The sequence below is a fragment of the Lacerta agilis genome, chromosome 3 (genome assembly GCF_009819535.1).
Source record: "Lacerta agilis isolate rLacAgi1 chromosome 3, rLacAgi1.pri, whole genome shotgun sequence".
NCBI lineage: Eukaryota > Metazoa > Chordata > Lepidosauria > Squamata > Lacertidae > Lacerta > Lacerta agilis.
The window spans coordinates 34,293,613-34,309,778 of record NC_046314.1 but is presented as its reverse complement, the minus strand read 5'-3'; the positions used below and the strand labels follow the sequence as shown (position 1 = coordinate 34,309,778).

The 16,166-nt window shown below is 38.8% G+C and overlaps 1 protein-coding gene across 3 annotated transcripts in view; it reads left to right on the top strand.

Annotated features, from left to right (window-relative positions):
- The window catches only part of LMBRD1 (LMBR1 domain containing 1), a 43,130-nt gene that overhangs the window by 9,956 nt on the left and 17,008 nt on the right, over positions 1 to 16,166 (top strand). For 2 of the 3 annotated variants that reach the window (XM_033143219.1, XM_033143218.1), the window contains exons 4-8: positions 576 to 673; positions 2,679 to 2,746; positions 4,712 to 4,800; positions 5,726 to 5,799; positions 14,890 to 15,015. In XM_033143219.1, the coding sequence (XP_032999110.1) occupies positions 576 to 673; positions 2,679 to 2,746; positions 4,712 to 4,800; positions 5,726 to 5,799; positions 14,890 to 15,015 (455 nt within the window). The remainder of the gene's footprint in view (positions 1 to 575; positions 674 to 2,678; positions 2,747 to 4,711; positions 4,801 to 5,725; positions 5,800 to 14,889; positions 15,016 to 16,166) is intronic. The other variant, XM_033143220.1, reaches the window with a different exon arrangement.

Sequence of the window (16,166 nt, the reverse complement as noted above, 5' to 3'; positions counted from 1 at the left end):
GAACAGGGGGGTTGCTCTTGCCCACGTGAGCCTGGAAAGCATATGAGGCACCAACAATATATGTATTAAAACTATTGATAAGATCAGTTACATGCCTTTTGTCAATCATCACCAAATTTTTATTGGTCAACCAGGCTACAGCCAAAAAAACAAGCAAAGAAGTTATAGCAACCAAGCAAAGATAACAGCACAATAAATCACATGAGCTGAAGCACATATAATATGTAAAGCATACTTCACCTGTGGCATATACCTCAAGCTGTGAGGCTAGTTTCATAGGTTTTATTGAGTTGGAAAGCTTTTACAGTAACCTTAGCTGTGTTGAACATAACAGGCTCAGCCCTGCTAAATGGCAGATGTTTAATTTTGTTGATGTTGCAAAGATGGCAATCAGCTCTAAGATTTTCTTTCAGTACTTTGTCCTTGGAGTTTCATATAACCTGCAGTATAATATATAGTGTGTTGTCTCAGTAGACCAATATTGTAGTAGTAAATGAGAGTTTGAATTGTGTTAACATGTTCTTTTAACATCATTTTTGGAGAGAATGATTATTTTTCCATCCTTTCACTTCTAGCACTCTATTCCATCATATTATTTTGTGTGTTCTTATGGATCCCCTTTGTCTACTTCTACTACGAGGAGAAGGATGAAGATGATGGCAACACATGCTCAGTAAGATGTTTATAGGACTTCTGATTGCTTGACTTGGACATCTAGTGAATAAAGAGATTCTGGTTTATTCTACTGCCAGCTGGAAAAAAAAATCTTATTAAATGCTCTCCAGTGTTAAAAGTAAAATACACTGCTGATGCTTGAAGCCAGTATTGGGAATTGCATTGACTTAATCTGTCAATTAATCTACTTAGAGGCTCACCAGGTAGATCCTGAGCTAAGAATTGTGCTGGCTTTTTGAGAACCCCCATTGTATACCCTTTACACATAGTTTATGAAGTTGGTTGTTTTCAACTGACCATTGTTAAGATTAACCACAGCTTAGAATTTAAATGACATGCTAAACTAAAATGAAAGAGGAAGTTTCTAATCTCCTTGCAGCCATGCCAAAGGAAGGCTGTATGTGAACTCTAGCTAGTACAAAATACAGTGAAGTTTAATATCCGAAGATTCAATACAGGCAAAAGGAAGTACAACTGCACAACAGATAGTTTTAGATTGCTGGCTTAGACCTGCAGTTTCTCTCCTGTGCAGTATTGGAAAATGAAGCAAAAATGTACTGCATTGCATTTGCTATTACAAGATGTTGAGATGGTCACCAGTTTAGACAGCTTTAAAAGGAGATTAGACAAATATATTCATGATAAAGCCATTAAAGGCTATATGATAGCTATAGGTAATATGCCTCTGAATGCCGGTTGCTAGGGATCGCAAGCAGGAGATTGCTATTGCACTCAGGTCCCGTTTGTGGACTTCCCACAGGCATCTGGTTGGTTATTGTGAGAACAGACTGCTGAACTAGATACATCTTTGGTCTGACCCAACAAGACTCTTCTTACAGTATGTTTAACAATGGTTTAGTATTATGTCTAAACACAGTCAGTGAAGGGAGATTGACTTGTGCGTATATAAATGCTCATGAAGCCTGTTTGTGAATAGATGCATCAGTAACCACAGTACTTCTATAAAATGCTTGGTGATCGTAACTGTTGAGGCAGAATAGTAATTAATGCAGTAATTTTTTCATTGATAAAGTGCTTTCAAAAATTATTTCTACAGAAAGCAGTTTTGGCCACCACAGAGTGACCTGTTTGTGTGCTTCTCTAGAAGCTGCATGTGAATGTATTTTATCAGTGCTATTATAGAACAAGGGTGAGAATAATTTAATGCATTAAATACTATTGTGTTTTTCTCCTCTTTAACTTGACAACAGTGCCTTTGTGGAGCCAAAAAGGAAATGGGACCAAAACATCCCTATTTAAATGGTGGGGACAGAGAGACTCTAGTTTAAAGAAACTATATACTGTCTTAAGCAAGAAAATAGGAATTAACAGCTGGCAGTAAAATATAGTAATCCTCCTTTATTGATGAGAACCTAAATACTGTGGAAATTTTCATTTTCATTTATTGGAAAATATCCAGAAGGCTCTTCCAGTAATGAGCTTTCTTTTGTCATTCTCCATTGTTAGGTAGTAGATATCTGCAGTGCAGATATTTTGCCCATTTTTAAAGAAATGGTGCTGAAATAGTGGCAACAGAAGATTGGTACCATTTGATGTGCTTGCTGCATGAAACAGCATGCCTAATGCATATTGGACATTCAAAGTCACACTTTTATTGTTCTGTCAGTGAAGCATTTTGGCTTTCCAGATGAAACAACTCCCCCCCCCATTGTGCTGTTCCAGGGGTTCTCCCAACCCCTCCAGAGCCAGTTTCGGGGAGCGGGTGGGAGGAGGAGAGGAAAACCCCGGTGTGCAAGCAGTAGCTGATGGGACTCATTAGTTGAATCCTGTCCTTGAATTGCAGAGCTTATAAAAGTTCATAATGAACTTTAAGTTATTGATATACAGGAAGAAATCAATATCCTTGAGAAAAAAAATTAATTTTCAATATAATTTTAAAAATAATCTGTTTCGTGGGGCATCCAGACAGATGCAGTAGGCAGAATTACCTTGAAGACATTGTTAGTTTCTACATTTTCTTACTTTTTGTTCTAATTTTACAGCAGGTTAAAATTGCAGTCAAGTATACTCTAGGATTTCTTCTGGTTTGTTCTGCTCTTCTACTAATAGGGTAAGTGGATATGTTTGTACATTCTAATACCACAACATGTTGTAGTTTTCAAGCTTGCTGAAATGACCACTCCCTGTCTCTCATATATCAGCCCCCATACATCTAAATTTAACCAATTCTCATTTTAAAGCTCTTCATAATTTTGCCTCTTCCCTAATCTATGTCTCCTGCTGTCTCTTTGTTTCTCCAGATTTCTTGTTTCTTACATGTGCTCTCTGCTGCTTCTCCTTCAGCTTTGAACTTGCACTTGATCCCTCTTACGAAACCTTTAAATATTTTTAATGCATATTCTGTCCATGTGTTTGTGTGTCTGTTTCTCCCCTCCCCAGACAAGTACAGAAGCGTTCTGAGCACTTCGCGCATGCGCAGAAGTGCTCAAATCGTGCTTCTTCTGTTTTTTTTTGTGCGTTCGTGATACGCGCGCCCGCGTTACGTACCGCAGCCCGGGGCGGATCGCTTACGTAACCCGGGGTATCACTGTATTTAAAATACAGTGTCTTGCTTAGGGATTTACCAAGGTTGTTTGGTCTTGGTAGCCAGCCAAAATCTCTGCTTTTCAGACCTTGCTCCTCCCCTAGTGGAGTTCACACTGAACTTTTGAGGTGTTTAAAGCACCTCCGAAGTGCAGCAGTAAGTTGGTGCTGCCTATTTCAAAGTTCAGCAGGTAGTCTGCAGCCTACCCACCTCATGCTTAATGTCATGGCATGGACGAGGTTCTGCCCCCCTCCTGAGCTTGGAGGCGAGACGGCTTTTTGTGCTGTCATGGAAAAGGAAATGTACTCTCATCATAAAGAGAATGGTGAGCAGGGTTTTTCTTTTCTCTTCCATTTACTAATCTTAATGATTTTTAATCATCACCCTTGACAGTAGGGATCTTATAAGGATTTGAGTTCTGCCTGGCTTTGGATATTAAGCTACCTCCAATACATGGTTTAAGTTCCTGGCTTGTTCCGAAGCTGGTTTTTTTCTGGTTCAGTTGACATGGGAAGCTTTGGTTAAGGGAATACCTCCTGGTTTGTTTTCTTGCTTTTGTGACGAGGCTGCATGGTGGTCAAAAGGCTCATATTTCGTTTTAATGAGCCAAGATCATGAGCGTCCAATCAGTCAGTGATTCAAGCGACTGATACTGATGCTGCTGGTTATCATTGGATGCAGCAATTCCTCTAGTGCGCTAGGTATTCTCAAGAACTCAAGTAACAGTGTCCATTGTGCTGCATCAGCTACTTTTCCAATATTGTTAAAATAGTTAAACTCTCCTCATCCCTGTACCGCCACTTAGATTGAAGTGTGCTGTGACAAAGTTAGGCTCCCTCGCTAGCAGCAGCAGCTCATTATTGTAAAGTCTGTGGGTGTTGGTGGTGCAGCTGTTGTTTGTCAGCTAAAATGCTTGCTTTCAGTGCTACACAGATGTGTGCATACTTCTTTGACATAAAATTCCCTCATTTTAGCTTTGTAGATTGTTTTCTGTATTTAATTTAGGAATGCCTTCAAAGCTTGGGAGGGGGTATTGGGCAGGGTTTGTTCTTCATAATCTTTTTAAGTGTTTTTAGTTGATAGCCAATGTTGGCCATTCTCACTCATTGAAATTAGTGGGCGCAAGTAACTTAAGTTAATGATTTCAGAAGGTTTCCTCTTAGTAAGCCTTAGTTGAATATCCCTTTGTATTTGTCACAAACTGTAGTGAAGCTCAGTTTCAATAAATCATTGATGTTCTGAAATGTTCATGCTCTCTGGTGACCTGCTTTGGTCACCAGATATTGTGAAATCACTATGGAGTCAATATTTTCAAACCTTTTTTTGTTAGGAACACCGAAATGTAGTGCAGAAGGCTGTAAACATTTCCATGGTAACGTGGATCCGTCCTGTCACCATCCTAGTATTGTAAGACCATTTGTAGTCTTGATGTAGTGTATTTTGAGAGGTAACTATCAGAGGATAACATTTTTATTTTTTCCTCCTTGATAGAGCCTTCGTTCCACTGAATATTCCCAACCAAAAAAATACAACGGAATGGGAGAAAGTGAAACTTTTGTTTGAAGAGCTTGGAAGCAGCCGTAAGTTAGAGACCTAAGAAGTGAATAATTTTGTATATCCGATTCCTTACTCCAAATAAGACATTAAGTTTTCATTAGACTCTTCCATTCATCTTTAAGAATCTTTTAAGTTAGAGTGTTTCTTCCAGGAGTCACACTCTCAACATTCCAGTGTCCCGGGCACTATCCCCATTGGTCACATTTCCACTGTGCCCACATGGACCACATTCATGACCCCAGAAAGGCTAGATGCAGGGAATACCAAATTTTAAGGCAAAAACCCACAGCCAGAAACAACTGCTGACATTGATCTTCTAAACTCTTAACTTCATGACGGTGTACTCTTTGTTTTGCTTACTTAGGCTGTCATTACAGTGTATTGAACAATGGTAAAAGCACTTATATTGTAGGTCCTGTGTCTAGAATAACCTTGCAGCTGAAATTTTCTTTTTGATCTGTGCATATGTTTCTATATTTGTTTATGCTGTTTCCTAGGGGCATGGGTGGCACTGTGGTGTAAACCACTGAGCCTTGGGCTTGCCGATCGGAAGGTTGGCGGTTCAGATCCCCGTGATGGGGTGAGCTCCCGTTGTTCGGTCCCAGCTCCTTCCAACCTAGCAGTTCAAAAGCACATCAAAGTGCAAGTAGATAAATAGGTACTGCTCCGGCGGGAAGGTAAACGCCGTTTCCGTGCACTGCTCTGGTTTCGCCAGAAGCAGCTTAGTCATGCTGGCCACATGACCCAGAAAAACTGCGGACAAACGTCGGCTCCCTTGGCCAGTAAAGCGAGATGAGCGCTGCAACCCCAGAGTCATTTGTGACTGGACTTAACTGTCAGGGGTCCTTTACCTTTAAAGATGACACACACAGTGAAAAAAGAAAAAAAAATGGAAACAAATGTTCCTAAATGTGAATTTCAGCAAAGCATTTCCCTTTTGTCTTACAGATGGTTTGGCTGCCCTGTCCTTCTCTATAAGTTCTTTGACCCTTATTGGAATGGTGGCAGCTGTTACCTATACAGTAAGCATTCATCTTTTTGTCTTGTGTTCATTTTGAGGTTTGCTTCAGCCGCAACAACTTGGAAGTCTTTCCGCCGACCTTAATCTATACTGAAAGCCAATGCTTTCGGTTGTGTTGGAGTAACAAATGTGACATGGAACTACTGAGTTGTAGGTAAATGTTTAGGTCTTGTCTCTAAGTGTGTGGTAAAACTCAATTGAATGCTATTATGCTTTAGCCTTTAAAAGAAAATGTCTAGACTCTGGAATCCCCCATTAAATACTTTCCCTTTCAAAACTGTTTAAAACATTTTCTTAACATTGTGCAGAGTGGCAGCTTTTTACCATGAAGCCTGATTTAGTTGAGCATGATTGAGCTTTACCATTCCTGTCAGAAGTATTGATGAACCTAATCTTAATAAGAATTTTGTTTAGATTATAATCTGTTAAATAGTAAACTCTTGTTTTAGAGTTTTTAGATGATAGATGATCTAAATTCTTCTAAATATATATGTTCATGTGTGAATACAGTGGTGCCCCACTAGACGAATGCCTCGCTAGACGAAGGTATTCGTCTAGCAGAAGGCTGCCCCGCAAGACGAATTTGTCTATGGGGCTGCCTCGCAAGATGAATTTTTTTTTTCGTCTAGCGAAAACCGCGGTTTGCATTGCCGCTTCGCTAGACGAAAAACCCGCTAGACGAAAATACTCGCAGAACAAATTATTTTCGTCTAGCGGGGCACCACTGTAAGTTTTGTTCCTTGCCTTTAAACGGTAACAAACTATGGTTGCAGTTTCTCAAAAGTTAGTACCTTGGCAGAGAAAGGTTTTAAAATGAATTGTGCAGATGTGCTGTCTTCCTGACTCAACACTATAGTCAGCAGAATTTTGATGCCATCCCTAAGTCAATGTGTCAGAGCTGAGGGTATGAAGTGGGATTACGGTTATAGATCTCTGTATTCTGAATATTGACCTTCTCAGCATCTTGGCCAAAGTCTCTACTGATTAAAAGCCTTCACTATAGCAGGCTCTGTTTCACAAAGTAATCTTTTAATACTTAATATAAACAGTTTATTCTAGTAACTGTTCCTTCGTCAAGCAAAGAACAATTTAGAGAACTTTATACCAGTTGCATTGGCCAGCAGCACATGTCCTCTGTAAGCTGCATTATTAAAAAAACAAACAAACAAAAAAATCAGTGAGTGGCAATTATGCTTCTTCCAGTTCTGTGTGATGGAAATAAACACATGCTGCCTTACATTTGCAGGGCTTTTATGAGTTTTATGGAGAAAATGTGTGTAAGCACCTGAATGCATACAAAATCCTAGCATTTAAAAAGCATTTTTTTATTTGATGTATTTGCCACCTGAGGAAGTAAGACCCCTGCAGTTGGATCCACCCACATGGTTGTTGAATAAATACACACACGGCACAAAAACTCCCCAGTGCCATGGGATTGCATTATTGAGAAGTATTTCTGTGTGGGAAGGGTGCCTTTGTGCTCACCTATTGGTGTGTGTGTGTGTGTGTTCATTCAATGGTTGTGGTGGTAGAACTTATGTGTGCAAAGGTTTCGCTTGCTTGTTTTTGAGCCTCATTTATGAACACAGATTATTTGTTTCCTTTTTTTCTTGTGGTCTCCTTACCGTCAGAGTTAAGGTGTACGTACATTGCTGGACTAGGAGGACCATTGATCTGATTTTGCAGGCCTTTATGCTATTGCTCAAAACAGTTTGTGAGTTGTGAGTGATCTTAAGGGACTATTTTGAAAAGTTTTTAAGCTTGGGGCCTTCCTGTGCAAACTCCTGAAATCCAGTAAACCATCCAGTTGAACTAGGTTGTATTCTTTGCAAGGAATCTCTGTGTAAACGTTTTTAGAAAAATAGTTTATTGCTTGGCCTGGTGTGTTGTTCATTGCAGCGTTTAACAGGATATATGTTACTTTGATCTCTTTCATAGCCAAGTATTTGTACAGCCAAAATTGAAACTTTCTCATATTTTGATTGAACGGTAGCATATTTTCCTTATATTTGGGATACAGAAGGGTAGATGCTCCACAAATCTGCCCTTAACTTGTACTGATGTTAACCACCTGTAAACATGAAGCCTCACCATAAATGATAAATCAGGGCTTGTTAGAAACTCCATTGGCTAATTAGGCCAACCAAAATGTCATGAAGTAGGCTGCAAGCTTGCAGTTACTCCAGAAATCTTCAACTGGCTAGATGGTTAAAATACAAGAGTGTGGGAGGAGGGAGCAGACATGGATGGCTTGACAACAAACCATCTTTGTTTTTCTTCTCTTTTTTAATATCTAGGCTGTCGGAGAACTCAAAAGCTTGTATATTTTGTGACATTTTGTTTGTTCTAATAAATCATATGGATTTTGTTTTCTTTTTTCTTATGGGCTATCATGGCTACCTGTTACCCTTTGTTAGAAGCTGTATCACATACATTGCTTGCTTTAAATATGTTCTGCATTTAAATTATTTTATATAACCTTGGGTATTAATAGTGAACCTATCATCAGCTTTGTGCTGCTACTTGAAGTCAAGGTAAAACAGTATAGCTTTTGCTATGAAGAACGTGATTGATTCTTTTCCCTGCTTCTTTGTTCTTGAAGGATGCATGTGATTGGCTTTAATTTTTCCAAAACATTTAATAATGTTTTCATCTCTATGAAAATGTCACTGTAGGTAACCACTCCAGTGTTGATTAAAAAGATGCAAAAATACAAAATATACATTTGAATATGTAGGCTGCAACTTTAAGTGACCTTTCCCATTATTACTAGTTCACAAAAGCTTTGTGATAGCCAATACTTTACTTGCCTTAAATTATTCTATAAAATGCATCATTCATTTTGTAAACATCAGCATAATTTAAAATTATTAGAATATGAAATTGTATCATTGTCCTTTTGGGAAAACGTAAGTTTGGGGAGGACATGTACATTCTGCATAGCTCTGAGAATGCCCTAATATCTAGTGGGGTTTCTTTGAATTGACATTTCTCCTTGAAAGGCTACATGCCCTCCCCAAATCTGTTCTAGATGGCCAAACCCTATGCCAAAGGATAAATGGACATAAATCTGATACCAGGAATCACAAGACAGAGAAACCAGTAGGAGAACACTTCAATCTCCCAGGACATTCTATAAAAGATCTCAAAGTAGCTGTCTTAATACAAAGGAATTTCAGAAATAGACTGGAAAGAGAAGTGGCTGAATTGCAACTAATCACCAAACTTAAAACCATGGAGACTTCCGTCTCAGTGTATCTGAAGAAGTGTGCATGCACACGAAAGCTCATACCAAGAACAAACTTAGTTGGTCTGTAAGGTGCTACTGGAAGGAATTTTTTATTTTATTTTGTTACATAGGAGAACTGAGCCCCTTCATTTTTTTTTGCTGTCATTCTGCTAGGAAAAATCATTAGAGAAGATTTGCAAATGATGGACTGCATAGTTATCACCTTTTGAGAATTGTCATCTTCACTACAGGTTAGCTTATAGCCATTCAGAAATGGAATCATTTTCCTACTGAATAAATTAAGAGACAAAAGGCAGCATTTTCTATTTAGAAACGCTCTTTACATATTCAAAAAATGGACACAGCTTGCATCAGCTTCAATGTGACAGGGATTTTATTCACAATTCCCCCCCCCCCCCCTTCTGTGCTACTTGTTTATTGTGTGCAGCTTCGCTAGAGGGCAGATGTGGGCAGTAAATATATTGCAGAGTAGGAATTTCATCCTGAAAGTATTTTGTGTTTCAGTTTAGTGCTTTATGTAGTCTAAAATTGCATGTTATGCATTCTAAAAAACCTAACAAATAGTTTGCATTCATTTCAAAACACAACAGTTATTGCCAAGCAGTAATTGTACTTGAAGTTACAGGTTTAATTAACAAGTGGCACTTTCAGTGACTACCACACATTTGGAAAATGGGCATTATTAGTAGCTGTTGGTACTTAATGGTTATGATATTTACAAGTACTGGAACAAAAAGCACAAGCATTGCACCTTTAATCAAAACTAAGCGGTGGCTGCCACTATATTTTCTTGTGCTCTAAATCAGAGGTTTTCCATCTGAGATTGCAGTCCAGCTTCTGTGAGGAAGGGACCAAGCCAAGGAAAGGGCTGCTTCCATGGGTTGACGTATTTATTTTCAGCCAGTGCCTGAGTCAACCCTTCAGCTCCTTCTGCCCCCTCTTCAAAGGGCAGAGCCTGGAATATGGACTGCCATAAAGAGCCTTATGCACACCTGTTCCTTAGTTCTTGGGGTTTTTTTTTTTAATTGTAAGCATCTTAGGCAGCCAGTTTTAGATGAAAGGCAGACTTTGAGAAAATCAGTAATGCTATTCAAGTTTATTTCCTGAAAAAACAGGTTGTCCATTACTACCAATTTCTCATGTTAAGTTTTAGGGCCCTAGCTTAATAGTCTCGGCCAGATCCCTTTTGCAAGATCCTGTTTGAAACTGGCATTTCACAAGCTATGGGAGTATGGCTTTGGAGAGCTGCTGTTCCATAAATAAAGGCAGTTTTGTTGGACACTGCTTGTATGAGAGTAAGGAGTTACCTAGATTTTGGCTTAAACTCTGCCAATTCAATAGGCTTAGCTGGAGTCAAAGAGCAATATTGTTGTGAGATATAGATGGAAAAATGGAGTTCATATACAGCTGTGATACACCAGTTATCTCTTTTTGAATTTCCACAGCAGTGCAGTTGATCTTGGCTAAGTGGAAAGTTTATTTTCAAAAACTGAACTGAAAAGAGGAAGATGCAATTGGCTGATAAAATTTGAGTCAATTGAGAATTTGAGATAGTCCAAAGAATTTTCTCTTTGAGTGGGAAATGTCCCAGTGCCTTATTGTTATTTACTTACATAATTCGTATCAGGATTTATCACCATGATCTCAAGGCACCTTGCAATATAAGAAGAACCAAGTAAAAAACAAGAAAACAAATTTTAGCTGCAGACAGGCAGGAAGGAAGGAAGGTGTGGGACACTTAAAAATAGCTGATAAATACCGTAAGTTCATTCATTTCATTCACATTTTATAAGCCATGGTTTATTGTGAATGAGCAACATGCCAGTCAATACTGGTATATCACCTTCATTTTGCTCTACCCTTCCTTCCTCAAGCAACAAACCAGGGGCCCTGGCTTACTTTCATGGTGTGTTTGCAGAAGAACAAACTAGCTGTGCTTGTTTGCATGGCATGGTAAGTGAAGCCATGTGGTTTATGGCTCCTAGCTTATAAGAACATAAGAAGAGCCTGCTGGATCAGGTCAGTGGCCCATATATTTCAACATCCTGTTCTCCGAGTGGCCAATCAGATACTTTTAAGAAGCATGCAAGCAGATCCTGAGAACATCAGCCACTGGCATTCAGAGGACACTCGAGGAAAGGTAGAACAAATGGGAGTGATTCAAAAGTGTACACCCAGCAGGCTCATCCTAGTGTTGCACGTGTAGCTGGGACCCAATACAGACCAGAAGGAAAACTCCAAGCAGCTTTTCAGATAAAAGATTCTTTTTATTGTTTTGTCAAGACAAAGCAATGGTGCAGCTGGCTAATGCTCACAAGTCTGCAGACCCCTCAAGCACATGCAGGGGTGTTTTATACTCTTTACAAACTACTAATAACTCAACCCCTAGCATTCCTTCTGGCCAATCAGGGTGGGGAATACACCCATCTGGCTGCCTTATTTGTTTCAAGCATGCTGCTCTACTTTCGTCCACCAGGCAGCGCTGCATTGTTTGTGACCTAATTAGCATATGTGGTACCTTTGGTGGTGGGCCATTTCTCAGTAATCAGGATATAACAGACATGCGGTGAGCTAGCAGTTTCCTCTTGCAAGTCTGTGGTTAACAGGTGCTGAGGAGGGGTTGCGAAAGGAGTTCTTTATACAGAATTACAAATTCTTAAGCTCTGTGGCCTACTCGACAGCTTTTGCCCTCATGGCTACTTTTATGCCTGGCTATTAGCTGGCATGGGTCACTCTGGCCTATCACTAGGTTCTTAGCTTTTTATTTGTTATACCACTACATGCCTTTTGGCTCTTTGGTACAGGTAGAGGGAAAGGAGCACAAAGTTGTAATTTATCCATTATTCCATAATAAATATAATATTTGCAGAGAGTTTCCTAAAACATCTAGAAAAATATCAGTTCGGTTCATTTAAAAAATCTCATCTTTCTAATCCACTCTGTAACTGAAGCTGCAGATCTTTTTTCAGGATGTTGTAATAGAGGTTTTAGCTGCCCCTAAGGGCTCATCCACATTTCTACTTGTTCTGTGTTTTCTTCTCTTGTCCTATGATTCCTAGGCAAGGGTTCAAGAGGTTTTTTCCCCTTTGCCCCACTACTTTCCCCAGTAAAATCTGGTTTACTACTGAATCAGAACAAACATCAATCCACAGACATGTGAAGGTGCATTTTGTGCAACCATCACAGATTTCTGCGTCTTTGTTGCTTATTTTTGCCAAAACGAAGACACATTTGTCCAGCTTTCCCCTTCTCTTTCCCCCCTATAATCTCATTTCTCTCACACCGTTTTCTCTTTTTTTAGTCTTCAATTGTGTGTGTACACATACATGCCATCTTTGATTCTGGCATTTTTATAGCTTTTGCTTTCTGGATAAACAGCCTCCATTCCTCAGTTACCCTTGGAGTGTTGTACAGTTTATGGCTGTATATCTTTACTGTCTGATAAACAGCTCCAAGTTTTTCCCCTTCAGTATAATTTAGAAATTGCTATTAACCCCCCCCCCCAACAACAACAACTTATTTTCACACGTTTTTGTCACTCTACTTTGGATTGATATTAATACCTGGTATCCTTAGGTTTCACCTCTTATAATATTCCACCACCAGCACCAAAATTGCAAATAATCTCTTGGGAATGATTCTACATCATGACATAGCATCCTGCCCTTGGGGCCACTCTGCAGCAAATGGGAACACCACCAGGCTGCTCAGAGTTGAAGAAGCAAAGCCTTTTCTCTTGTCTAAAGAAGGAAAGCAACCTGTTGCCACCTCATCTTAAATAATATTAAGCCCCATACTCCTGACCAAATGCTAACAGATTTTGGATAACCCTTGAGTTTATTGATTTAGATATGTAGCTGTGTTGGTCTGACACAGTCGAAATATATAAAAAAAATAAAAAAATTGTCCAGTAGCACCTTAGAGACCAACTAAGTTTGTTCTTAGTATAAGCTTTTGTGTGCATGCACACTTCTTCAGATACTTGATATTATTATAAGCTTCATAGTCTGTTTTTTACTCAACCTTTCTGTATTACTTTTTATGCTTGGAAATATACTGTATTTTCAAATATATGGTGATTCTCTTTTTTTAAAGACCAAAATAAGTTGGCTTCTCCCCTCCCCATATACTGTCATGTCACTCTTCTTGGACAAAACACCTGCGCTTCAATTTAATTCTTCCACCCCTTCCTGTCATAACTGGATTTGCTTTATAGGTTACTGTCTTTCGTGGGTGGTAGTGGTGGAAGGGTATATTAAACATTTTCTTTCCCTTTCACAGACTTTATTTTACGTGCTTTCTAAATTACTAGGTAGAGACCTCTCTTCTTTAGAGGAAGATTAAGAGCAAGGCTTTGTCTGTGATGAAACACAATCCCTACAAATAGTTACATAGGTGCTAGGCAACTGAGCTCTGTATGCCAGCTCAAAACTTATTTGCCCAGGCTTTTAGTGAATAATGCTGTGGTTTCTGTTTTATCTGGGGTGTGAACTAATTGTTTTTACAGTTTTTATTTTTTAATGAAATGCTTTTGCTGAAAAGTCTCATGTAGATAGGAATTAAAGGTGGGTTACAAATAATTAGTTTTTTAAAAAAATAGGCATTACTTTCCATTTTCTCGGGGGGCAACAGAGAGGCTCCCTCTAAAGATAAGAAATGTTGGTGGCAGCACTATCTCAGATTACCAACCATTGGAAAGATGCACCTGGACTCACCATCCAACTTTAGTTTGAAAAACCCCAGAACCTAACTATTATGGAAGAACTAACAAACCATTTGAGGACATCAAGAAACCACAAAACCACAGACTCCTTTCATAAAACTTGGCAAAACTCTTTCCTTTATTGATAAGGATTATGTAGATATACAAGTGCCAAACTAGCATGTCCACTTCTGGAATCTATAACTACTTTACGAGGTGTTCATGAAGATACTAGCCATTTATAAACTAACAAATGAGAACAAACCCTAGCAGTGTAGAGTGATAAGACCTTTATTCTCTTTTGCTCATTACCTCAGTTGCCTGCCTGTACCCCACAACAGACCCACTTAGTATCTACTTCTTTGCTCTTATAAGCAGAAAGTTGTACTGAATTTTTATGTTGCTGACTTTATTGTTTGTGTTACTGTTATATATAGGTAGTAAATTTTTTGAAAACGAACAAACCATTCCACAAGGATTTTCTATTCTCTCATTCCTGTCTTTCATTTCTCCTAGAACTTGTCTCCTACTTTTTTAAAAAAGGATTGTTGCTCTAGAAACTTGTATACTTTATCTATGTTTGTCAAACTGCCAGTGTTTTATTTTCTCCCCCCTTCCTTAGATGTACAGAGTACTTATTTTTATTGCTTTTTTATAATTATGCAGTCTCCTGTTTTTTTGTTTATAAGATTTTCCATTTTTCTTCTGGACTACTGCCAGTCCTGTATCCCTTTGCAGCTTTATTTCTTGTCAAGTTCCTCAGCCTCTAAAATTGGACTACAGCTGAGCATGTAACCTTCCTTTCTCAAAATTTACAGCACTTCTGAATAAGTAGCTATAGTTTATCATACCAGCTATAGCCAATTGTCTTCCAAATGCTGTTTCTCATCCATCCTCCATTGATCTCTAAGATGATTGAGGTAGAGATTGTTGTAGTTAAGAGGTATACAATTTGTTTAAATAACTAAGTGCCCACTACTACTCCAATACCATATTCATTATATCATGCTGAAATTGGTTTGATGGGCAGAATATGAATTAAACAACTGTGTTGGTTCTAGGATACTGATCAATGTTTTGTCTCAAAGTGATCACTTATAATTGAGAATTAAAACCATCTTTGCATTTCCTCCCCCCAGGCTTATGGTATGTCTGCTTTGCCTCTGAACCTGATAAAGGGAACAAGAAATGCTAGCTATGAACGCTTGGAAAACACTGAAGATATTGAAGAGGTTGAGCAAAGTATACAAAGGATTAAATCAAAGGTTGGGTTGGGTTTCTGTCTTAAAATACTGCTTTTTAATAGCTTTAGCTCTCTAGCCAAACAGGCTCTCTTAAATTTCATCCATTTATTAGGTGTTGTACTGCTGCAACTTTACCTGTATTTTCTCTTATAAGTATCTTATACTTATTTTTTGCTTTCTGTACCCTGCTCTGATACTTTACAATGTAAGCAGTTTAAAATCTTTAGAAATATATGTTTAGATTGGGTAGAGGGCAGAGCTGACCAAAGACATTTTGGCACCTGAGGCGAAGCACAAAATGGCACCCCTCCCCACCTGGGAAGAAGGGGTGAGTGAAGGTCTACATCAGGAACAAGGAGGAAATAAATTTCTCCATTGGGATCTGATGCCCCTGTGCATCCTGCCACCTGAGGCAGTCGCCTCACCTTGCCTCATGGGTGGGCTACCCCTGGTAGAAGGTAACATTCAATAATTTTAAAAAAGTACAGTGGTACCTCGCAAGACAAATGCCTCGCTAGACGAAAGGCATTCGCTAACGAAAGGGTGACTCGCAAGACGAATTTCCCTATGGGCGCGACTCACAAGACGAAAATTTTTCGCGTTTCCCCCCCGTCAAACCGCGCTTCACAAGACGAAATTTTCGCTAGACGACAGCACTCGCAGAACGAATTAATTTCATCTTGCGAGGCACCACTGTATATAATGTATATCTAGTGAGATTGAAATAACCGAAATGAATCTTCACAGTTGTAGATAACTGCAACTATTAGCTTTCCTCTACTGCTATATACTGTTCTTTTGATTTAACTGTGGCAGTGGTATTACAAGTTTCAATAATTTTCTCACTTCTATAAATAAGCACACACACTTTTCAATGAGGCTCTTGCAGAGAGGACCTTTTTGAGACTTTATAATTGGATTGATACTCTTAGATCAGAAAAAATATCTCTCCACATATGCTTACTAGAATAAGTGATTTATTGAGTAGAACTAGTGCTTTCTGGTTGTTGTTGTTGTTGTTTTTTTAATGTGGTGCTGGTACTTATATCAGGATAAATTGTAAAATACCTATTCCACTCCGCCACTTCCTGCATGCTCTCCCACTTGTCTATTGAATTTGTGATCATTTTTTATTAGAAGGTTGATGATAATAAATCAAGAGTACATAATAA